At 60.2% G+C, this 23,008-nt stretch overlaps 2 protein-coding genes across 7 annotated transcripts; one reads left to right on the top strand and one right to left on the bottom strand.

Annotated features, from left to right (window-relative positions):
• Nucleotides 1–4: 4 nt before the first annotated feature.
• On the top strand, nucleotides 5–3,160 carry LENG1 (leukocyte receptor cluster member 1). The gene is made up of 4 exons (XM_082368309.1): nucleotides 5–137; nucleotides 1,113–1,295; nucleotides 1,947–2,206; nucleotides 2,864–3,160. Exons 1-4 carry the CDS (start codon nucleotides 6–8, stop codon nucleotides 3,075–3,077), a joined length of 789 nt encoding a protein of 262 aa, XP_082224435.1. The 5' UTR covers nucleotide 5; the 3' UTR covers nucleotides 3,078–3,160.
• On the bottom strand, nucleotides 3,116–20,266 carry CNOT3 (CCR4-NOT transcription complex subunit 3). 6 transcript variants are annotated; one of them, XM_082367932.1, is made up of 18 exons: nucleotides 19,989–20,265; nucleotides 14,713–14,787; nucleotides 14,529–14,596; nucleotides 14,188–14,262; nucleotides 13,984–14,073; nucleotides 13,629–13,757; nucleotides 13,437–13,532; nucleotides 12,028–12,250; nucleotides 11,798–11,931; nucleotides 11,266–11,322; nucleotides 9,568–9,898; nucleotides 9,366–9,489; nucleotides 8,289–8,487; nucleotides 6,275–6,374; nucleotides 5,987–6,185; nucleotides 5,650–5,782; nucleotides 4,874–4,999; nucleotides 3,116–3,492 (listed from the first exon to the last, which is right to left on the bottom strand). In XM_082367932.1, exons 2-18 carry the CDS (start codon nucleotides 14,735–14,737, stop codon nucleotides 3,394–3,396), a joined length of 2,208 nt encoding a protein of 735 aa, XP_082224058.1. In that variant the 5' UTR covers nucleotides 14,738–14,787; nucleotides 19,989–20,265; the 3' UTR covers nucleotides 3,116–3,393. The 6 variants fall into 6 exon arrangements, with proteins under 6 accessions (XP_082224058.1, XP_082224059.1, XP_082224056.1 ...); XM_082367933.1 differs by having other exon boundaries at nucleotides 12,028–12,247; nucleotides 19,989–20,264; XM_082367930.1 differs by having other exon boundaries at nucleotides 9,366–9,898; nucleotides 14,713–14,790; nucleotides 19,989–20,266.
• Between the last annotated feature and the right edge of the window lie 2,742 nt (nucleotides 20,267–23,008).

Genomic DNA, 23,008 nt, shown 5'->3' with positions numbered 1-23,008 from the left:
GCGCCATGAATATCTTACCTAAGAAGAGCTGGCACGTCCGGAACAAGGACAATGTCGCCCGTGTGCGGCGTGACGAGGCCCAAGCCCGGGAGGAGGAGAAAGAGCGTGAGCGGAGGGTGCTGCTCGCTCAGCAAGAGGTAAGCTCCCAGTCCGGCCGGGCGAGGCTCTGGGGCGGAGCGCCCAGGCGCCTCGGAGGGACCGGAAGTGGGAAGTGGGACGGCGCGCAGGCGCAATGCACATCGTGCGGCATTAGGGGCCGGGCTCCCTGGGAGCGTGTGCGGTCTTTTGCGGATCCCACCTCGAACTCTCCCTGGTCTCGGTTGTCCCCACTCCTAGAGTAGGAGCGCATGAATAAACGAAGCCCTGGACAAGTCAAGGAAACTCGGACCACTTTTTAGTTTACCTGCACAAACTCCCTATTTAGTAAGCGCCTACTGTATGCTCGCCCCGTGCAGAGCGCTTGACTTGCCGAATCTGTCAAGCACTGTTCGTTCTTAGAGAGGCTGTCGTTTCCATTGTGCAGAGAAGTGAGATGGCTTCAGAGAGGAAGACACAGCGAAATGACAGTGGAACAAGCCAGTTCCGCTCTGTCGGGCGAGCCTTTTGCCTGCACCGCTGCCCACACACAAACACCAGAGGCTCTCTTTATAGCTCCTAACCTGTTTGGTTTACACCTAGCTTTCTGTCCTTTGGCTAATCTGATTGTCAACACTGGCCGGGAGGTAGTCAGGGTTTTTAAAATTCACATTTATCAGTAGAGATTGCAGATCAACTGGGGATCGTGACGTGGAGCCCTGCCTGGAATGCAGATCACCTGTCCTAATACACGAATTGGCTGCCTTCGTAGCTGTTTTTACTGTGTCACTCGAGATTGGGAACCCCGCTGGTTTACTGTTTGAAAGGTAGCTTACAAACCCAGGCGTTGCCTCATTCCCCCACCCTCTCCGCAGGCTGGGATAGGTGCCTCTTCTGGGCTCCCAGCGCCCCTGCTCCCTTCCTTTACAGCCCCCAGCACCAGGGCCTGCGGTTTTCTGTGGTCAGCACCAGGCTCACGGTTCCTTGAGTCACATCTAGGTTCTGAATGTTCTGCCTATACCTTTCTTTTCCCCCAGGCCCGCACAGAATTCCTACGGAAGAAAGCCAGGCATCAGAACTCACTACCTGCGGCTGAAGCAGCAGCAGCAGGAGCCCCAAGCAGCTGTGGCCCCGTGGATCTGTTTCGAGAGCTGCTGGAAGAAGGGAAGGGGGTGAGCAGAGGCAATAAAGAGTACGAGGAAGAGAAGCGACGAGAGAAAGTAAGTCGGTCTTGCCCTCTTCGTCAGTCATGGATGGAGCTGGGGGAAGGGGAGCACTTGCCCGTCAGGTGTGACTGAGGAGTGTTTAGGGATATGGTGGGGATTAAACAAGCTAATGTAGGGAACTCAGAACAGTACCAAAACATAGCACTTAAGAGGTGTTGGTTATTGCCGGCAGCTAGGTACAGACCTCTCAGGTCTCTCACCTGCTGTCCAGAGCCTATAGATATTTGGGAAGTGTTAAGGGGCTTTTAAATGTAAATCAGATCCTGTCACTCACCTGCTCTCGGGGATTTCCCATCGAACTCTGAACGTGCCTCCTCCCCCCGCCTCAGTCACTCCTCTTCCTTGCCTGCTTCTCTCAGGTTTTTCTCAGTTGTCTCCCCAAAGATGCCTTTGAACCCTGACCTAAAGCAGCTCCGCCCTGTCCCCTCCTTCCTGTGCTTGTTGTTTCTGAAGCTGCCATTGTGCCCCCAGAGCAGGAGCCCCACACGTACTGGTCTGTTGTGTCCCCAGCACCTGGCAGAGTTGGCTCATGACAGGCCTTTTGGCTCAATGTCTGGTTCTGCCTCGGGAACCTTGGGTGTCCCTGGGTTCCCCAAGAGGAGACACACTTGACATTCTCACTTCCGCATTTTCTGTCTTCCTCAGGAGAGGCAAGAGAAGGCTCTGGGCATCCTGACGTACCTGGGCCAGAGTGCAGCGGAAGCCCAGACTCAGCTCCCTTGGTACCAGCTCCCCCCAAGGCGGGGCGGCCCCCCGTCTGGTCCAGGACCAGATGAGAAGATCAAGAACCGCCTGGACCCTCTGTGGGAGATGCAGAAACATTTGGGGAAGAAGAGAAAGCACAGTGGTGACAATGGCAGTCACAGCAGAAAGGAAAAGGAGGGGCCTGAGAAACGACCCAAAGAGTAAGGAGCCTGGGCCTTGGGGCTTGGCCATGGCCATGCGGGCACCATGGAAGCTCTCTCTGGTTGGGACGGGAGGGCTCTGGGGTCTAGATACGTGTTCTCAACACGTGGTCCAGGGACCCCGGGGGTCCTGACACCCCTTCACGGGGTCTGCGAAGTCAAGCCTATTTTCATAACATCATTTAACTTTTTCACTCTTGTTCTCGGGGTTCCCAGAGGCTACATGATATGAGACGACACCACTGATGTGGCTGGTGGAACATTCACTTGTGTTAAGATTTCTCATTTTGTATATGCAAGATATTGACAGATAAAATCCACTGAAACAAAGCTCTCTGAGGTTCAGTTTTTGAGACCAGAGCGTGAGAACCGTGGGGCTAGACTTAAAGCAGGTTTGTGTCCCTAGGATGCAGACCCCTGAGTGTAGATCGGCTATACCGACCCGTCTCCTTTCTCCCACAGATGAGGGAATGGGGAGGGCCAGGCTGTGCTCAGTGCCGTACAGCGGCTTGGTGGTGGAGGGGCACCCGCCTCTAGAGGTGGCGAGGCCAGCTTCAGGGTCCCAGCACCAGTCTCCTTCCCTCCCAGAGGACACTGGGGGAGGGCGGGGCCTCCCGGGGCTACCAGCTTCCTGAACCGACTCTCGTCTCCTCCCAGACCCCCATCCCTGGACCAGCTTCGAGCTGAACGTCTCCGGCGGGAAGCGGCCGAGAGGGCTCGGGCAGAGGCCCTGCTGGCCCGGGTTGGAGGCACGGCAGCCCAGGAGGATCAGCCAGAAGAGGCGGACGATCGGCGGAGGCGGTACAACTCCCAGTTCAACCCCCAGCTGGCCCGGCGCCCCCGCCAGCAGGAACGCCCCCTGGCTCACTGACTCTGAGGGGGTACAGGAGAGGCCGCTGCTGCCAGCCGTCATATAAAACTATTTATTCATAAATATTTTCCAAAATGAAAATAGGTTTACCAAAAAATGTCCCTCACTGGGGAGGGGAGGAGGGGGCAGCCCTCGCCCCCGGGCCCCCAGGGTGGGGCTGAGAGGAAGAGAAAGCCTCCCGGCCCCCTCCCTGCTTCCTGGGGGAGGGGGCTGCCCTATGGCCTGGGGCCTCCCCCCAGTCTTCCAGGGCAGGGCCCTCACCTGGGCAGGGGGATCAGCATGCGGGGGGAGGGAAGGGTGGAGGGAGGGGCCGGTGTCACTGGAGGTCCCGGTCCTCCAGGTAGCGGTACTCAAAGGTGAAGCCTTCCTTCTTCCGCTGGCCCCACTTCTCGTAGTCAAAGTAGATGTAGGTGCCCTGGCCGGGGGAGAAGGCGGTCAGTGAGTGGACGAGGTGGTCGGGGATCTGGGTCAGACCGACAGAGGGACGGGTCTTAGGGCCACGGATGAGCCAGGCACCAGGCCAACTGCCCTGCATGCACACGCCGTCTCACTCCACCCTCACAAGGCTCTGCTCAGGTGGGAAACGTTATCATCACTCCCGCCTCAGAGGAAGCAGAGGGAGGCGCAGGGAGGTCACACGCCAGAGCCGGGCCTCGACCCCGGGCACGTGTGCCAAGCATCCTATTGCTTCTCTCGATGGCTGTGGCTTTCCGAGCACTGATCACGTGCTGAGTACGTGATGTATGTCCTAGGGTTTAGTCTTCACAAAACCCCTGAGGCCATGGACAGGCTTGGAGTCTACATCCAGGCACGCTGCCAGGACAGACGTTTTATTGGCAACAGCGGTGGTGTGGGAACTTCTGAAGGACTGATGCCTGGAAATACACTGACTGACTTAGAGGATGACTTCGGACCAAACCGGGAGGGGACAGGAGGTCTGTAGTTAGTGTCCGAGAAGACACAGTGGGAATGGGGCCGGGTTCTGAATGAATGGTGGAAATGCTTCAAAGAACCTGAAGGAATGGAGGGGAGGAGACTGAGTTCCCTGAGGACGAGGCCCTTGTTCAGTGCTTGGCATCAGGTAAAGATCTGGTGGAAAAAAACCGCTGTGGAACATACCAACTGAAAGTTGAAATAAAGTACAGTACGCCCATGACACTACATAGCAGGCACCATTTAGTACTTACACGTTATTAACTCATTTAATCCTCATAACAACTGCATAAAGGTAGGTGCTGTTACCCCGTTTTTACAGATAAGGAAGTAGAGACAGATAGATAGATGTTCAAGTGAAGTGTCCACGGTCACCAGCTAGAGCTGGGTTCCAAACCAGGTAGTCTGGCTCCAGAGTGTTTTGCAAGAAGTGGGAGATCCCAATCAATCAATTACGAGAACAGCAGAAGCGCTTCCCCATCCGTGTTTGCTGAGCCCCTGCTCTGCTGGGTGCTGGGGACTGTCAAGGTCCCCGTGCAGTGCAGCCCATGGTCTTGGGTGGGAGACACCACATCCCCCCACCGTGCCAGAGGAGGGCGGAGGCACAGGCTGTGTGTACCTGGGGAAGGCTCCTCTGAGGAAGGACATGGAGGCTGGGACCTCTGGGCTGACCACGAGTTGGCCAGTGAGGAAGGAAGAGGGCGGCGTCCCAGGCAGGGCAGACGGCCTGAGGGGCCGAGCTGGCTGAAGGTGGTGGCAAAGGGAGCAGGCGGCAGGGCTGCCAGTCTGCGTGTGGAGTGGGGACTCTACCTGGGCTCAGCCAGCGGGACCAGAGTGGACGGGGCACAGGGAGGGGCCCTCACCTGCTCGAACTCGTCAGTGATGGTCTTGGGCTCCTCGTGCCTCTGGAACCACATCATGTACTTGGTGTGGAATCGCCATGACTGCTTCTTTAGGGCCTTGGCTGCCAGGTACTGTGCCTTAGTGCCCTGGGGAAGGAAGGATGGAACGGGGGATCAGGGGGCCTCGCAACTGGGTGGGGGCCAGGTGGACGGGGCAGGGCGACAGGGCTGGCCCCAGGCCCCGCCACAGACCGAGGTTGGGCTGGACAATCCAAGTATGGGTGCGTTGGGGCACAAACGTACCAATGCTGGTCAGGAGAAGGAAAATGAGACGGGAGGTGGAAATTGCTTTCAGAGAAGAGAAACTAATCGTGACGAGAGCTGAGAGGAGGCAGTCTAGAAGCTTTCTCAGGCTGGATGAGGGAGGGGGTCACTGGTGACTCACTGGGTCACGCAGAGGTTGGACAGTTCCCTAGCGGTCCCCAGGGAGGCCCAAGGACGTGCCAGCGAGCAGCGCGGCGGCACAGTGAGAGTCACCGGGGCGGGCACTGCGGGGCTGGGCCCCCTGGGTGCTGCGCTAGCCCCGCCCTCAGCCTCAACCGACCCGACACCTCAGCACCGGAGTGGAGACAGGGAGGGGTCTGCTTTGGGGGGGGGGGCAGGACTGGGGGAGGGGGAGGGGTGCGGTCCCGCTGGCCGCAGTGGGGCACCCACCTCACCCCTCCAGCCCGAGGGGGGACGGCGGCGGTGGCGGCGAAGCCGGGGGGCCCGAGGCTGTCCCGGGGGCCCTGCTGTACCTCCAGATAGTAGAAGATGAAGAAGAGCGTCTCGGTCGACAGCCGCTGGTAGAACTCCACGGTGTCCGAGTGCGGGGGCGGCATCTGGTGGTGGTAGGGGGGCGTCGGGCAGGGGTTCCGGGGGAGGTACTGCCTGTGGGGGGACGGGACGGGACGGTCAGTGCCGGTGGGCGGCAGCCCCCGGCCTCCCTGCCTTCTCTCCTCTCGTGGATCAAAGGGAGCGTCTCAGGCACCACATCACCCAGCATTACCGCCTCAGTCCCTGCATCCTGTGGGGAGCCCAGGTCAAGGCTCCCTCGGACTCAGGGGCCCGCACCCGCCCCGCGTGGCCCCTCACCGGATACGCTCAGAGTCTGAGGGGTGGGGCATGTGGTGCCAGGCGGCCTCTTCCATGGCCTGCTGGTAGAGCTGCTCCTTGGTGAGGGGCACAGGCCCCAGGGGACACACACCCAGCGACAGCGGTATGTTCACCTCCGACAGCTGCAGGGCCGGCTGGGCCGAGGCCGGGGGAGCTGACGTGCTGCTCAGGATGATGTCTGCGGGGAGGGCAGAGGCGGGGCCGGCGAGCGGTGAGGCTGGTGCGTCCGGCCCCTCCTGGACCGCCCGCCCCACCCCGGACGCTCACCTCGCTCAGTCAGGTGCAGCGTGGGGACGGGGTCCTCGATGCCGGAGCTGATGGCTGCCCGCTCCGCCATGGACTTCAAAGAGCTCAGGGGCTCAGGGGCCTGGGGAGGAAAGAGGTGCCTGGCCTGAGGTCCAGGGCCGAGGGCTGGCACTGGGTCCTCGTGGGCCCCGGCACCCTCGCCTGCTCTGGTGGGGCTTCAGCTAAGCCAAGGCCGTTAGTGTAAGAGCGCGTCCACTGCAGCACCTAACAGCGGGGAGAAAACCTGGACACGACCAAGTGTCCACCGACAGACAGAGGGGCGCCTAGCACGTGTGGACCCTGCTGTGCAGCCCCGCGACGGTCACACCAGCGGAGAGCCCGAGCGCCACCGCCGTCACGGAGCCGGCAGCAGCTCCCAGCCGTCTGCGCGCCTACACGCTGGGAGGAGCCCGCCCGCTGCCGGCTGCCCCACGTGCGCCACTAAGACCCCTGCCCGTCTCCGCGGCCGCCGGCCACCGCCGGCCACTGGCAGTCGCCTTCCACTCCTCTCGCCACCCCACTCCCCTCGCCACCCCACTCCCCACGCCCTTCAGTCACCGAGGCCTCTCTTCCCTCGGAGGCACCTGCACTGCGGGCCTATCCTCTGCCGCCCAGACCTTCACACCCCACACCGTCCTGTTCTCACAGGCCCCAGAGGGACCTTTCCAGCCATGTCTTTCTCTGTCATTTTTCTACTCAAAACCTTTCCACCACTCCCCATCACTCACCCAGTAATTAAAAAAAAAAAAAAAAATGTTGTGGACCTGTTTTGAGAATCTCAAGGCTCGTTTTTTCCCCCAGAAAAACGCATACACTGAATTTCCTGTCCGTTGTGTTTCTAAACTTTGGGTGCTCACTCTGAGCCGGAAACTATCCTGAGAGCTTTGTGAGGACTATTCCCAAGCATCCTATCATATTGGAAGAGTGACTGCAATTACTTCCATTTTCCAGATGAAGGCAGGTAAGGAGGCAATGCGGGGCTTGGACCCTGACAGTGGGGCCCTCCTCACCCTGCCTCCTGCAGAAGTGAAGTTAAAACACACTGGCCCAGGGACTTCCCTGGCGGTCCAGTGGTTAGGACTCTGCACTTTCACTGCGGAGGGCCCGGGTTCAATCCCTGGTCGGGGAACTAAGACCCTGCGAGCCGTGTGGCGCGGCCAAAAAAACAAACAAAAAACCCAAAATAAATCCCAAAACTCACTGCCCCAGATGGTCAACCCACATCCTGCTGCTGCCCTTTCAGACTCTGGCCCTGCAGCCAGCCTGCACCCCGTTCCTCTCGCCTCCGCTGAAGCCTGCTTCCCAGCCTTCCAACTACAGCTCTGGCATCAGCCCCTCGTAGAACTCCAGCCGGGGAGAGCCACTTCTCCCCGTCTGCCCCGCCTGCCGCTGTGACCCCACACGACCTGGCCCCGGTTCCACCTCAGAAACCTTGCTGGGCTGCCTCCCCAGGTTAAGTCAGATGCACGCACGTGGGTCCACAGCACCCCGGCCCCCACCCCACCCAGACACGCCCGCCATACAGTCCCACTCTGCTCCCTGTACGCAAGGTGGGAAGTGGCTACATTTACCCAGCACAAAGTGGCTCAGAGCAGACGTCAAGCGTTTTCTGGACTCAAATGTTTTTGTAGAAGGGAAGAGGGCAGTGAGCTCTGGATGGTGGGCCATGTGAAGTAATACGTCTTATGGGGAGAAATGACCGAGGGCTGGAAGCAGGGCAATGACAGTGGACACCCGGGGAGTGAGCAAGCAAGTACAATCAGGAGCAAGGCAAGTACCCAGAGGAACAGAGACCCAGGTGGGGGGTGGCAGAGAAGCCCGGAGATGACGTGAGCGTGCAGGTGTGCCAGGGGAGAGAAGCCGGAGCAACACAGCGAGGGATGGAGGTGGAGATGGCAGGTAGAGACCTGGAGCCAGGGGACAGCGACCGTCTGCAGTGGAGACACAGGGCCAGGACAGAGAGGCTCGGGGCCCGCCGGGGACGTGCGGGGCCCACCTTGATCTCCGGGGCAGCGCTGAACTGTGGAGGTCCATTGAGCAGGGCGCCAGCCGCCTTGGCCTCGCTGAAGCTGGGTGTCGGGGAGCTGGGAGGGTTCACAGGTAGTGGCACCAGGAGACTGGGTCCCCCCGAGTTGTTCCCTGAGCCTGGGGCCACGCCCCCAGCCCCCGTTGGGGCTGTCGCATTGGGTTCCTTCCTGGGGAGGGGTACAAAGGGTTGGAGGCTCAGAGGAGGGTCCCCAAGGGCGGGACGGACAGGAAGACTTGGGTGATCAGGGGAAGGAGTCAAAAGAGGGAGAATGCACAGAAAACGGGGCCAGCTGAGGGATGCAGACAGGAGAGCAGCTCCGGGCGAGGGGGGCCCGCTCCTCGCGATCCCTTCCCAGTGAAGAAGAGCCATGGGGGTGGGAACAAGCGTTCTCAGGACGCTCCCAGAGACCACACGGCTAAACGTTCTCTAGGAAGCAGGTGGGACCACTTCCTACACGCAGTGGCCCGTGTAGGAGGGGGTGGGAAACAACCACACAACAGAGCAGCCCACCTAGAGCCCAGGGGTGAGGCACCCGGGGAGGTCTGCCCCACATCCCACAGAGGAGGCTGAGCTCTCTCTTGGGCCACTCTTCTGGGAAACGGTCTGACCTAAGACCTGGAGGGGTGGCCAGGGAGAGGAAGGACGACTGGGACCCTTCACTGCGAGAAGTGGACGCTGAGCCCCCTGACGGAGTGAGGAGGCCCAGGGGCAGGACACAGACACGGGAGGAGGCGGGAGGGCACAAGACGCCTGCAGGAAAGGGAGAGCCAGAGCGTTCCAACGCGTCACCGGGGGGCTCTGAGAACAATCCCACTTAGGCGAGGAATGTTCTAGGGCAGAGCTGGGGGACACACGTATACGATACCCCAGCTGGGAAGCAGTCGGGACACAGCACCTAAGCGGGTGGGAGAGAGCTCTGGGGGAAGCCCCCACCGGCAAGGGCAGGGCCCGTATCTGCACCGTGTGGCGACCGTGGGGGCGGCCCCATCCCTCCTCGGGCCAAAGGCTGCCTGTCCCCAGCCCTGCCCGAGGCCGGACACTCACGAGCTGCTGGGAGGTGGGTTGTGGGGGCCAGACGGGGGGCCCAGGGCCTGGCTGTTGGCACTGCCGCCCCCGCCGCCGCTGAGAGCCACCTCTGCCGGGCTGTCTGCCACTACTGAGCTGTAACCTGGGGGAAGGAAGAGGGGCTGAAAGGGGCCTGCGGCAGCCACCCCAGGACCCCCCCTCCCGGCCGCCTCCCACTTACTGGTGGCGCCGTTCTGCTTGCTGCCGCCGCCGCCGCCACCGGGCTGCACGCTGGGGGGCCGGGGCTGCGCGGGGCTGGGCCCACTGGGAGCTGGCGGGGCCACAGCCTGGGCGTAGGGGGCGGGCGTGCCCGAGTTGTGGCTGGGAGCTGGGCTGGCCTTGGCGCCCAGGGCGTTTGGGGGTGCTGCCGGGGCGGGGGCCCCGTTGTTGCCAGGGGCGGTGCTCAGGGCAGAGGCGGCGGGCGGGGGGCCGGAGGGGTAGCTTGGCGGCACAGCTGGGGACTGAGGGTGCTGGCTGCTGTGGACAGGCTTGGAGCCGTTTTTGGCTGGAGACTGCGGGTGGGAGGGAGGAGAGGGTCAGGACCCAGTGGGCCGCAGGTCTCGCCGGCCTCCCGCACACCCCTCCCCGGAACAAGGCTCCATCCTCGGTGCTGGCCTTGCTGCCCCTCCCTGGGGACCCAGGTGACCCCCATTCGCCCTCATGGCTTCAACCTCCACCTTCATGCGCACAACACTCGTGCACTTCTAGCCTGCATCCAGTTTGCCACGTCCTGCCTGGACATCCCCACGATGTCCCACAGGGATCTGAGACACCACTTGGGTGTAAGAGAAACCCATCCACCTGATGACAGGGGAGTCGTGGGAAACACATCAATGTCCTCAGTATGAGGTTAGCTGGACCCAGCCAGAAGTCCAAGGGGAGAAGAGAGAACAGCTGAAAATAGGATAGTAATTCTGAATGTCACTTAAACTGTCCCAAAAGCAACTCAAGGGGCCGTTAATGACCAATACCCCACAAAGCACGTGGGGTAACGTGCCCATGACAGCCCGCAGCTGAGCTGCTGACCAGCCCTCGCAAGCCGACCCGGCTGCCGTCCTCACTGCTTCCTGGACCCATCCTAAGGCCCCACGGGCACCTCACGCTCACTCCGCACCAAGCAGGACTTGCGACCAACTCCTTCCCAACACCACGCATGGTCACCCGGGTCCCGTACCAGCCTCATCAACTCCGCCCTCAGGGTCTCCCTCGGGACCAGCCCTCCGATGAGCCCACAGAGGGGTTTCAGGCTCACTTTCCTCCTGCCTAAAGATAGCATTCCGGCGCAGCAGCATTTCCTGAAGTGTGCTGCTGCCCTGGGAGACGTGAGCAGAATCCACAGGGTTCACTAAGGAGAAAAACTCTCAGAGGCACTTCTCCTCTTGGAAACTTGTGACGTACACCGTCTGCGCAGCCAAGGCCCAGAGCGCGCCCAAGAAAAGAAACCTGTGTGGTTTTTGACCTATCATTTCTGGGGCTTGTTGGGCCCTTTCAGAGCTGGTCCACCCGGTATGGGCCCCTCAGCCTGACAATCTAAGGTCCTGCGCTCGCGGTCAGCCCAGCGGGCCTGGCCGGGCTCACCTCTCCACACTTCCACGTCCACCACGCCTGGCCTATGCCTCCTGCCGCTGCCCCACACGGGAATGCATCTTCCTCTAATGCCCAGGGCAGACGCCGCTCCCAAGAAGCATCTCCCGACCACAGCACCAGCCACGCACCTGTCTGCCTGCCCATCAGTACCGCAGGCCTCCCTCAGGGCAGCCTGACCCACCGCGTCCCCAAAGCCCAGCATGGGGGCCACACTCAGGCCTCAGTAAGCCTCTGGAAACCAGCGAATGAGCGAGTGCTGGGCCCATCAACGTCCGACGCCCATCGGACCCACCTGGCTGATTTCACTATCTGTCGAGCGTCCCCTCTTCTTGTCATCTTCAGAGTTTTCCTGAGGTTTGAGAGGTGCAGTCAGAAACCTGTGTGTCTCTAAGGACCTGACAGAGACGCCAATCTCCGAACCCCCGGATCTGAACCCAGCTGACCTACCTTCCAGCCCCAGAGCTGTTCAAGCCCCTGTGACCTTCGTCTCACTGGGGAACCTACCAAAACCCTGCTCCTTAGGCTGCTTGTCTTCTGGGGGCCAGCACCACGTGCCAGGCTCTTAAGGGTCCAGGAACCTGCTCTCCTTCGAGAATCCAACTCTCCATCCCTTCCCAGGTGTCCAGTGGCCCAGCCTCCTGGGCACCCCAGGCACCAGCCTCCCTCCTCCACACCCAGGACCCACGTGTGGCCCTAGCCACCCTATCGGCAATCTACAGCCCTTGGGGCCCAGACCCTGGAGACCGAGGTTCCCCTCCCGCAGGACATTTCCTCAGCCCCCGCCCCCTGTGCCCTCCTTGGAGACTCAGACCCACAGGCCTCACCGTGGTGCAGTTGGCCGGGCTGGGCGGGATGGGCGAGCTGGAGGTGGTGGAGGTGGGCGTGCTGCTTGACTGGTTGAAGATCTCATCCTCCATGTGACTGTGGCTGGGTGGGGAGGTGGCGACCAGCGCCTGTGCTGTGGGGGCGTGGAGGGGGTGTGAGCCGGTGGGGACGCCCCCCCCCCCCCCAGGCCTCCACCGCCCTTCGCCCGCAGGCCAAGCCCGGGCCTCACGAATGTCCTCGAGGTCCAGGTCGTCGTAGAGGAACTCGTTCTCCTCGAAGTCGGGGTCCTGGGACGAGTCCACGTAGTACTCGACGTCGTCCTTGATCTTGCGGATGGCGTCCACGAGGATGGAGTCGTTGTCCAGCATGCGCAGGATGGTCTCCAGCATGCGCACGTGGTAGCGGTGCTTCTCGATGTGCCGCTTCAGGCCCTCGATCCGGTCCTGCTTCTGCTGGCGAGCCCAGGGCCAGGCTCAGGGGCTGCAGGGCCTGCCCTGCCCCTCCTGCCCCCAGAACCCGTCCTCAGTCCCTGACCCTGGTGGAGACCCAGAGGCCCCACTCCAGCCCCTCCGGGGTCTGCCCGCCTTGACCCCTCAGGGATCCCGCGGCTCCTCCCACCCCGACATCCCTGGAAAGTGCTGAAGGAGCCAGGGATCCCGGCGTCTCCCCTACAACGGGGCCCGATCTGCACCCCGCCTGACCGCCCAGCCCACCCACCAGCTCCGAGCACCTTGTGGAATACAGGAGCACAGCCGCCCCTGTCTTGCTCTAACGGTAGTAATGGCAATCCCCGTTTGGCGGAAGCTTGTTGTTTATAACTCTGAGCATCTGTCACCACCATGACCCCCACCCCCATCCACGTGTCCCTAAGAGGAAGCCCAGATTCAGAGGCCTGTCTCCTAGGCTCCCTCCCAAGGCCCCACTCCCTTTAGGATTTGACATCCTAGCCCCAGTTCCAAATCCCTCCTGCCTGCAAGGACCTCCCTCCAAGCCCACGGTTCCAGACCCCTCAGCCTCAGACACCCAACTCCGGCACAGCGCCGCCCCCAGCTTCCCGAGGAGCCAGCGCTCTGTCCCCCGTACTTCCTGTGTCAATAGGCAGAGACAGTCTGCAGCCCTATGAACTCGGACCCACAACCCCGGCTTTCTGGAATCTGGGTCCTGAGCCCTGGCTTTGTCTCGGACCACCCTTCTCCTGAGGCTAAATGAGCCACTCCTCCGTGCCCGCCCTTGTCCACACCTGCTGTCCTCTCCTTAGGACCCGGGCCCTCTAGGTACTGGGAGGCCACAGCTGCAGCTCCGTACCCTCCCTGCCCTGGCTGTCCCTCAGGTCTCACACTTACTCGGCGACCCAAGCAGAGCTCAGCATCTTCCCCCAAAGCGCTCCTCTTCTTGTCGGCCCCAACGTCTACCCAGACACCCAGGTGGGACCCTGGAGTCTGCCTCACCTGTTCCCTGCACACCGCACCCTCCAGTCAGCGGCTAAGCCCTCCCCATCCCACCCCTTGACCCCCTAACCCCAGCTGCCGGCCCTGTCTGCCCCAGGAGCCCAGGCCCCGACTCCCACACGCCGGAGAGCCAGCCTCTCCTGATCGCCAGCGCATCTCTGTCCTCTGGGCACAGGGGCCCCCCACTCACATCCTTGTCGCCCTTCTTCTTGCGTGTTTGCACCGACAGTGACTCCACTTCACTCTCAAACTGGTCCACCTGCATGTTTAGGGTGTCGATGGTATTCTGGGGGTGGGAGGGGAAAGGCAAGCGGTCAGCCAGAGTCCTCTCATACAGCCAGGGTCCGGGCCCCAGGTCACCTCCTCCTCTACCCTGACTCACCGTGAGCCACTGGCCGACCTCCTCCTTTTCCTTCTGGGCAGGGTCCACCTTCTGTGCCAGGCCCAGGCCCTCCTTGCTATAGGCTTTGGTCTTGGTCTCTCGCTCCACAACTTTGAACCGTTCCATTTGCTGTGGAGAGCACAGTTGGAAGGGGGCTCCCGAAGGTGGGAGAGCAGCTGACTCAAGGCCAGTGGACACTCAAACCGGAGCCCCAGGAGCCCCACTCTCAGGTTCCCAGCCCTTCGCCTCCCACCTTCCCCAGGTGCAGAGACCTCACTCTTCTCGGGACCTCTGGGGACCCAGGAATCCGACCCACCCCCCACCACCTCTCAGGTAGCAGACTCTGGGCTCCTACCGTCTCAATGAGCTTGCGGTTGTCTATAAGCTGCCTCTTGTCCTTAATCTCATTGGATGCTACCCAAGTCTTGATCTGGTCCCTCAGCCGCTGGCGGTGGGAACAGCAAGACACTCAGGACCCGGGCGCTGAGGCCCCCGCCCCCTCCTCTCCCTGTTCCCCCCGCCCTCAGGACACAGGAGTCCGGACCCCCAGCCCCCTCACTTGAAGCTTCTTAATCTCCTTCTTTAGATCAGCCTCATACTTTTCTTTCTGGTTCGCGTTGGCTGCATTGTGGAGCTGAGGGATGGAGAGAATCCAGGAGTTTGTGTGGTTCTGGCTGCCCTACTGCCCACTCCAGTGGTAAAACTCCAGTCTCTCTCTGTGGGCCGGGGACTCTGGGGACAACCCCCCAGGACCAATCCATCTAAGAGCTGCTTCTCTGAGGTCCTTGGCACCTGGACATGCAGGCCCTCTCCCTGGTTGACACTCAGGAACTCCTCAACTTTGTCCTGTCCTCTCCTCCCTAGAGACCCACCCAGATGTTTAGGGGCCAGCCCCTGTACCTTCTGCCAAATATCTTCAAACTGCTCCACGCCCTCGGACACCTTCTTGAGGCAGCGATCAATCTCACCTGGCCAGGGAGGAAGGAAGGCTGTTAGCGTCCTGCCAAGGCAGCAGGGACCCAAAGAGGAGTTGCGAGGAGAGTCAGCACGTGGCCGCACAGGCAGCAGGCAGTGGGCCTAGTACCTTGGAGTTTGCGCTTGTCCGCCATCTTCCCTGCCCTACAGACGCGCTCTCTTCATACTCTCTTGGAGGAGGACGCTGCTGGGAGAGATTCGGAAGGAATACACATTTACTCCCTGGCTGGTCCAAACCCAGACACATGAACGAGGTTGGGAATAGGGTGCATGGGATGGAAAGGGGAAGATGCATTTACTGTCTGGTGACGGAGACTGGGCCCAGTTCTCCTTATGCTGCCTTGACTGACCAGCACAGGGTCTGGTCCATAAAAGGACTCCGGAAGTTCGCGGAAAGAAGGAAACAGATATACTTTTGGGGACTTCCCTGGTGGTACAGTGGTTGAGAATCTGCCTGCCAATGCAGGGGACACGGGTTCGAGCCCTGGTCCAGGAAGATACCACATGCCGCGGAGCAACTAAGCCCGTGCGCCACAACTACTGAGCCTGTGCTCTAGAGCCCATGTGCCACAACTACTGAAGCCCACGCGCCTAGAGCCCGTGCTCCGCAACAAGAGAAGCCACCGCAGTGAGAAGCCCGCGCACCACAACAAAGAGTAGCCCCCGCTCGCTCCAACTAGAGAAAAAGCCCGCACGCAGCAACGAAGACCCAACGCGGCCAAAAATAAATACATACATAAATAAATAAATAAGATATACTTTTTGTGTGCCTCTGACCCAGGAAATGGAAAACTCCTAGAGCATGGAGCACTTTCTCCCCAGATGATACTCAAAAGGATTTTTTAGAGCAGGAAAATGTCATGCAGCACACAGCTGCCTGCTAGGGACAAAGGCCTTAGACCTGAAGACCACAATTCCCATAGAGAAGTCAAGCACACAGGTGACCAAAATCCTAACACAGGGAGAGGTTACTCCTCAGACAAGTCAGGAGACAAAGAATTTTGCATCCCATGGAGAAGGGCCCGATACCATTTATACGTGTATCAGTTGTAAGGAACAAAGGGGAAGTGCAGTGGGGGGACACGGAAGATGCCTACAACTGTGAAAGCTAAACCCACCCGCACAGACATGGCTGGTTCCAAGTAGAAGAGAGCTTTAGACCTCTGACAAGTTTGTTTATTCCAGAGAAGGATCCTTAAACCAAAGGAGATAATACTCCTAACCCACAGAGGGTAATACCAAAAAGGGTTCGAGGTGTGGGGGCAGAAAGCACCACTGGAGAGAAGAGCAGGAGAAGAGAACTCCTACAAAGGTGAGAGGATGGAAGGGAACCCGAGCTGTGCGGGAGCTATCGGCACACACGAAGGAATTACATGTCAAGTGCACTGGCAATGTAGACTCAGGGAAACATAAACCCTCAGACAAGCACCCAATACTTAGAGACATGGGCACCTCCATCCTAAAGGAAGTTACATGCAACCCAGAGGGGACTGAGGTCAAAGGGGAGTCACCAGAAGCTTTCGCCCAGGGGGAAGCGGCACCTTAGGGCCCGACACCAAGACCAGGGGAGATGGGGAGCCTTGGGGAGGGAGGGCTACGCCTGTGCTGCAGGAGCTCCCCGCTCCCAGCGAGGGGGCCTCTACTGAAAAGCATGGCTTCCTGAGATCTGCGGAGTGCCCACTCTACAGGCCTAGGGCAGGGTGCCCCAGAGCAGCCCCAACTGCCCAGGCAGCAAGAGCCCTACACGGAGGACTCAGAGCCTTAACCCAGAGGGAAGTCACAGCAAGAGGGCCTCCACCCACTGGGAAGGGAACGCAAAGAAGAGTCCGGCCCAACGGAACTTTCCACAGTGACAGAAACGTTCTATATCTGTGCCACTGAACGCTCGACAGCTCCAAACGTGGCTAGTGCAACACAGAATGGAATGAAAAATTTTCCTGCTCACTAGCTGAAATTTAAATCACACGTGGCTAGCAGCTACCGGTGGCACAGGGTATCAGAGAGCACGCCTCAGAACCAGAAGCCCACGTGACGGGGCTGGCCCTCAACCTCAGAGCAGCGTCCTACATAGGGACCCACTTTGCGTGGCGGCAGACCTGTGACTCAGGGGAGCGTGGATCTCCCCCGTAAAGGAGCAAGCAAGAGGAATGGCAGCACCCTTGGCCCAGGGCTGCCTGACATGCCAAGGTGGGGCCCAATCCCAACACGGGAAATTCCAGCTCCAGGAAGGCGAAGCGGCCAGAAAAAGGATTCAGGAGAGAGCTGCACAGAAGGGACTCAAACTGAGGTGGGGCAAGCGCCTTTGAGCGGGAGCTCACACAAGGGCCTGGACCCCAACACTGAGGTCTGCGCTCCAACACCCCAACGCTGAAAAGCCTCTTACTGCCCAGGGGTGTGGGGTGGGTACAGGAAGCTTAGACGGGCGCTTATACTCCCGGCCTCCGTCCCAGGAGCCCAATGCTGGGCACGGCCGGGTGCTCCAGCCCAGAGGGACAGGACGCCCAGCTTACACCCCTAAACAAGGCACTGCACGCTCTAGGGAGGGGAGGCTTTCTCCAAGTCCCCACACTGAGTGGGCTGGGACACCCAGCCCAGCTGAGGAGTTGGTACCCTCCAGAGGGGGCAACAGACGGTGGCACCAGGAAGTCCCGAAGGAGTCAGAAGCAAGGTGCCAAGGGAACAAGAGCCCCAGCCGGGGGAGTGATGTTTCAGACAGAACCTCAAAGTGGGCAACAGCTGAGACCGGGAGACCTGCCCTGAGGAAGGCAGCTCCTCCAGAGAAGGGCAAGTACGCCGGGCCCAGGTACCAGCCCCCTCGACAGACTGCGCCCTACAGTGAGCAAGTCTTCACGGCAGAGACAACAACCTCTCTCCACAGAAAAACCCCACAGCAAGAGGCGCCTGTAGCTGAGATCCCCAGCGAAGGACCAGAAAGGAGGCTGGAGCCTGAGTCCTGAGGCAGAGGTGCCCTCACAGAAGAGTCCCGTGCTTAGAGGGCTGGGAGCCCCACCGCTCTGGGAGGGTCCACCAAGATGCTCCAGGGACGGGAACCACGGCAGGCCCACTCCGAGACGGGCAGGCATCTCGGGGAGCGAGGACCTGGTGTCCTCACCGCGTGGAGTCTCAAAGGGCTCCGAGGAATCCGGGAACTTGGCCCTGGAGGCTTAACCACAAGACTCCGTCCGAGAAGAAGGCACATCCGCACGAGTGACGAGCCTGTACTGAGGGGGTGGGAAGGGTGAGCAGGGTGCCAGACCCACAAGAGCCAACACCGTAAAGTGAGGGGCTGAAAGTAACAAAGAGCCCCAACACGCCACCTGAGGGGAGATGACGCTGCCACACACAGAGGCCTGATGAGGAGTGGGGCAGGCGGAGCAGAGAGCTTAGTCCTGGCGAGCTGAGCCAAGCGCTCCCTGATCCTGGGGGCTGTCACGGGCGATACAGAGCAGCCTGGCGCCATGGGGACAGGAGGGCGGGCCTGCTTGGGAAGTGATGCTGGAAGGCCATCCCTAACTTGGGAGGCTGCTGACGCTGGCACACAGAGATCTGAGAGGCCGGAAGGTGGATGTATTAGGTCCTGGGGCGGAGGGAGTTATCTCCCCACTGCGAGGCCCAGTACCAAGGGTGGGAGACTGGAAATCCCACCTTGGAAAGGTTACACCAGAGGAATCTTCAGTCCTGGGCAAGGTGACAACAGTGGAGTCGCCCCCGCAAGTCTCGGGCATCTCACACCCCCACGTCAAGGAACCTGTGCCTCAGGAGAGGGCAGAAGCCTAGTCCCACCCAGCGGGACATCACAAGCAGGGGCTGAAGCATTAGCCCTGGGCACCAACACCTGAGAGGGTCCTTAGTCCCACAGGAGGGGACACACAGAAAGGCAGAGACACCTCAAATCCAAGAGTGGCCAATACAGGCAGGAACCTTACCCCTGGAGGAGGTAACACTGAGAGGCTCCTTGTCCTGGAAAAAGGCACCACTCCAGCCCCAAAACCCCACACCTCACAGTACAAGAACCTCAGCTCTAAAAAGTCCTACACTCCTAGAGGCTTCTAGCAGGGTGGGTATGGGTAGGGATGAGCCCTGGTTCCACGACTGTTACACCAAGAGGGTTCCCTAGTGCCGGGAAGCTCACACACCCACAACGAGGAGCCCTGGAGGAGCACCGAGGGGGTGGGGTCCTTGACCCCCGGAAAGACGACACCCCAGTGCAGGAACTGATGTGAGTGTAGATAGAAGCCTCAGACTGAGGGAAGCGACAGCCGACACGGTGAGGGCAGTGACGGAAGGTGTCCAAAAAAACAGTGCCGAAAGGACAGGAGCATCAACCTCGGGGGAGGTGACAGCCCCTGAGCTAAGAGGCAGGTCCTGCTTAGACAGAGGGGTGCTGGCGCTGCCCACAACAGGAGATCATTAACAACGTGGAGAAAGCGGGAACCTGGGAGGTCCCACCAAGAGAGAACCAGGTACCTGAGACCCAGGGGAGCTCAACAGCCCCACCAAAAGGACCCCGAGACGGGAGTGACATCGAGAGGAAGCCCACACCGGGAAGGGGGTGGGCAGAGTCTGGATCCAGGGAGAGCTCACATGCAACAAGCCAGAGGCCGATACCCAGACCCAGGGAGTAAGAGCTGAGGCCTGAGCGGGTAACGCCAGGGACAATCCTGACTCTCCAAGGGGGAAGGCCTGGGCTGTGGGATGTGGAAGCCTTAGACCTGGGGGACTTTTCACTACAGAGGCGGAAACTTGGGCTGAGGCTCCAACTCCTGGAGGTGGCATCTTCACTCCAGGGGAGTTCACCCCCCACCCCATCCCCAAAGAGGAGAGTGGCGCCCACGGAGGGAGGGGAGCGGAGAGAGGAGCGCTGGCCCCGGGAAGGCTGACCCCCTCTCCCCACGGGGGTCCTCAACCAGGGGTCTCGTAGCCCCACACCCACGCGAAGGGGGCAGCCTCGCCCAGAGACCGCCCCCCAAGCACAGGGGCTGCTGCCGAGGGGGGCAGGCACCTGAGCCCCGAGAGGGCGGGCACCTGCGGCCAAGGCGCCTCCATCCTTCCAGCGAGGAGCCAATACCGACGCGGAGAGGGGCGGGCACCTCGCACCCTCACACCCCACGGAGGCCCGACGCGGACGCCGCGCGGGGCCAGGGTCGCGGGAGGACCCCCGGGCGCCGCCGAGGGGCGTGGAGGAGGGAGCGGGGGCGGGGGAGCCGCGCACCGCCAGGCCGACGGCGAGCGCCGGGGCCGCGCGGTGGCGGGGGCGCCGCGCCGGGGGCGGCCATATCGCGACAGGCGGCGGGGTCGCAGGGGCGGGAGGCGGCGGGGAAGGCGGCCAACGGCGCCGGGGGAGGAGGGGAAGGGGTCCGGCCCAGTCGAGCCTGACGCTCTCACCACAGGAGCTGGCGCCGCCGCTGAGGAGCGTATCGCGACAGGCGGGGGAGGCGAGCGCCCGCCGCCTTTTTCTCGCGCCCCGGGCCCGGGCGCTATCGCGATAGCGGCGCGAAGCGGAAGTGGGGTGGGGGGAAGTGGGCCCGGGGTTGTTCTGACGACGGGGGTCGGGGCTCAAGGGAGGCCGCGGCGTCTGCCGATGGCTCCGCGGAAGCTGACCGGGCCCGGTCCAAGATGGCGGCGGCGGAGGAGGCCTCCCCTCCTCTCTTCTCGTCTCTGGCGCCGACCCGCCCCCGAGCCCCAAATATAGGCCTGTCATTGCTCCGGCCGCACGTCGCTCTTGCCCCTCGGACGCGCTCTATTGGTTCTTGGCGGGGATGCGGCCGGCCCCCTCTTGCCGATTGGGCAATCTCTCCAAGGCGCGGCGTTCGATTGGCCTCCTGCGCGGGCTGCTAGGATTGGCTCAGGTTTTCTTCCCCGCTCCTCCGCCTCCTCCCGCCTCGGGGCACAACACGCCAGCGCGAGGACTCGTGCGTCAATCCAGAGACCTGTGTCGTGCTGATTGGATACACCCGCCCCCTTCTCGTAAGCCAATTGGTCGGGGGGCGGAGCTAGGCTGATCAGGGGCGGGAAGTCGTCCGTCAAGTTTGGAGCCGTTTTCAATTGGTCGTGGGGGGACATTCTGCCCTGAAGTCATTGGCTGGTCCAGGAAGTGGGTGGGGAAAGCGGAGGAAGGCATGGAGAGTGGGCGTTAGAGGCCGCGTACCTAATGGGAGAAAGACAGGTGCCTTCAAAGCGGGGGCCGGGCTGAAGTCATCTGCCAATGAAGACAGCCCCTGGGCTGGTAGGGAGGAGCCGGGAAAGAGGGTCCACCCCTCTTCTTCGTTGGCCCTGTTATCGTTCCTCCCAGAGTGTCCAATAGTTTGGCGAGTGGGCGGTAACCGCTCCTAAGGCGTGTGAAACGGGGCGTAGCAGGCAGGCTTGGAACCTGGGCGCATCCTTCCACCTCCCTTGGGTCCTGGCCGGGCAGGCCGGTCCCTGTCTGTGAGCTGCACAGTCTTTCTCCAAGTGCCTGTATTTGGCATATCTTTGAGACACAAAAGAAGGAAGAAAAGGAAGGAAGCAGGAGACGATGCCCCAAGTCACTGGCATCACGCATAGCTGAATTGGTTGGGAAGCGCCATGGAGGCATGGAGTATTTGTCCTGCTTCTGTGTAGTTACGTGACCGTGGGACAGTTATTCTCCTCTGCACCTCCATTTCCCTGGTGTTGTGAGGACGCCGCAGAAGGTACAGGTGGGAGTCCCTGATCCCCTCCCACGGCTGCCTCCTAACGCCTACTGGTCCTTCAGATCTCAGCTCAGTGGTCTTTTCTAGCGGGAAAATTTCCCTGACCTCCCGTGCTGAGTGCTCACGTGAGCCCTATTCGTTCGGATTTACTTTTGCATGTATACTGTCATTTTCTTAATTATTTGAATCTCCCCTTCCGGATTTTTGCATCTCCAGCGCTTAGCAGCAAGAAGCACTCAGTAACCGTTTGCTGAATGAATACCTGGATGAATACGGGGAATGACTTGTGGTTGAAACTTGCTAGGCACTGGTGCTTTGGCAAACCAGGAGGCATTTGCCCGGGGTCACCCAGTCAAGATGGGCAGTCATTTCTGCCCATCTCCTCTAGGTGGAGGAAAGTAAGATAAATCCAAGGGAAATGCAAGTGAGAACTGCATCAGAATCGCCCGTGGCAAGGCAGGCAATGCTTGTAAAAACGCAGTGCTCTTAGGCCCACACAGATCTGGGGAGTGAAGCCTAGGGATCTGTATTTTTATAAACTTCCTGGGTGATCATTAGAGGTTTTTTGGGTTTTTTAAAAAATATTTATTTATTTGGTTGCACCAGGTCTTAGTTGCGGCAGGCGGTCTCCTTAGTTGCGGCTCGCCAGCTCCTTAGTTGTGGCATGTGAACTCTTAGTTGCGGCATGCACGTGGGATCTAGTTCCTTGACAAAGGATCGAACTCAGGCCCCCTGCATTGGGAGCGCGGAGTCTTATCCACTGGACCACCAGGGAAGTCCCTCGTTAGAGTTTAAGAAATATTGGTCCAGAAGACCCTTGTTATTCAAAGTGTGGTCCCTGTTGTAAATCAACTATACTTCACCTAAAACAAACAAACAAACAAAAACAACAAAGTGTGGTCCCTGGATGGAGCAGGGCCTTTTAGGTTTCTCAGGAATCACCTGGGGATTTGTCAAATGCAGATTCTGATCCAGGAGGTCCCAGATCCTGCTTTTCTAACATATTACCAGGCAGTGCTGACGGTCCACAGTCCACACTTTGAGTAGCAAGGGTCCACAGCAGTGGTTCTCAAATTTGGTTGCATGTGAGAATCACCTGGGGGCTTAAAAAAGATCCAGATACCCAGGCCTTGCCCTAGACTGATTAAATAAGGGTTTCTCAGGATGGGAACCAGACATTAGTAATGAAAATTCCTGAGATGATTCCAACATGCCACCAATCTGATAAGAGGATTTTCTAGAGCAGTGGTTTTCAAAGTGTGGTCCCTGCATCAGCAGCATAAACACCACCTGGGAAGTTGTTAGAAAGTCACGTTTTTGAGCCCCACCGTAGACCAAATGAATTGGAAACCCGGGCCCTGTAACCCGTTTTAACAGTCCTTCCAGGCAATTCTGAGGCATATGGAACTTGGAGAAACTCTAAGAGTATTTGGGACTGCAGGGCCAGGTGACTCCGATTCCTTCTTGAGATTCACACCTCCTTGCCCCCTCCACCGTTCGATTCAGTCTGGCCAGGGGAGATGGGGACTCTGAAGAGTTGCGGACAGACGGCCCTTCCCTGGCACCCCCAGAGACAGAGATCAGCAAAGGTCATCACTTTTAAGCAAGGCTGACCTAAATAAAGTTCAGGGATAAATCTGGGGAAACAGTTATGTGACCTGGGGTAATCTGGCCTTTGGAAAGAACCTCCCTGGTGTGCAGACTCTTTTCATGTGTGGGAGGGGAGAGATTCAG

The sequence above is a fragment of the Balaenoptera borealis genome, assembly GCF_965194805.1.
Source record: "Balaenoptera borealis genome assembly, chromosome: 19".
Lineage (NCBI taxonomy): Eukaryota > Metazoa > Chordata > Mammalia > Artiodactyla > Balaenopteridae > Balaenoptera > Balaenoptera borealis.
Note: the sequence above shows the minus strand (reverse complement) of the source record. Positions and strands in the feature narration are given on the sequence as shown.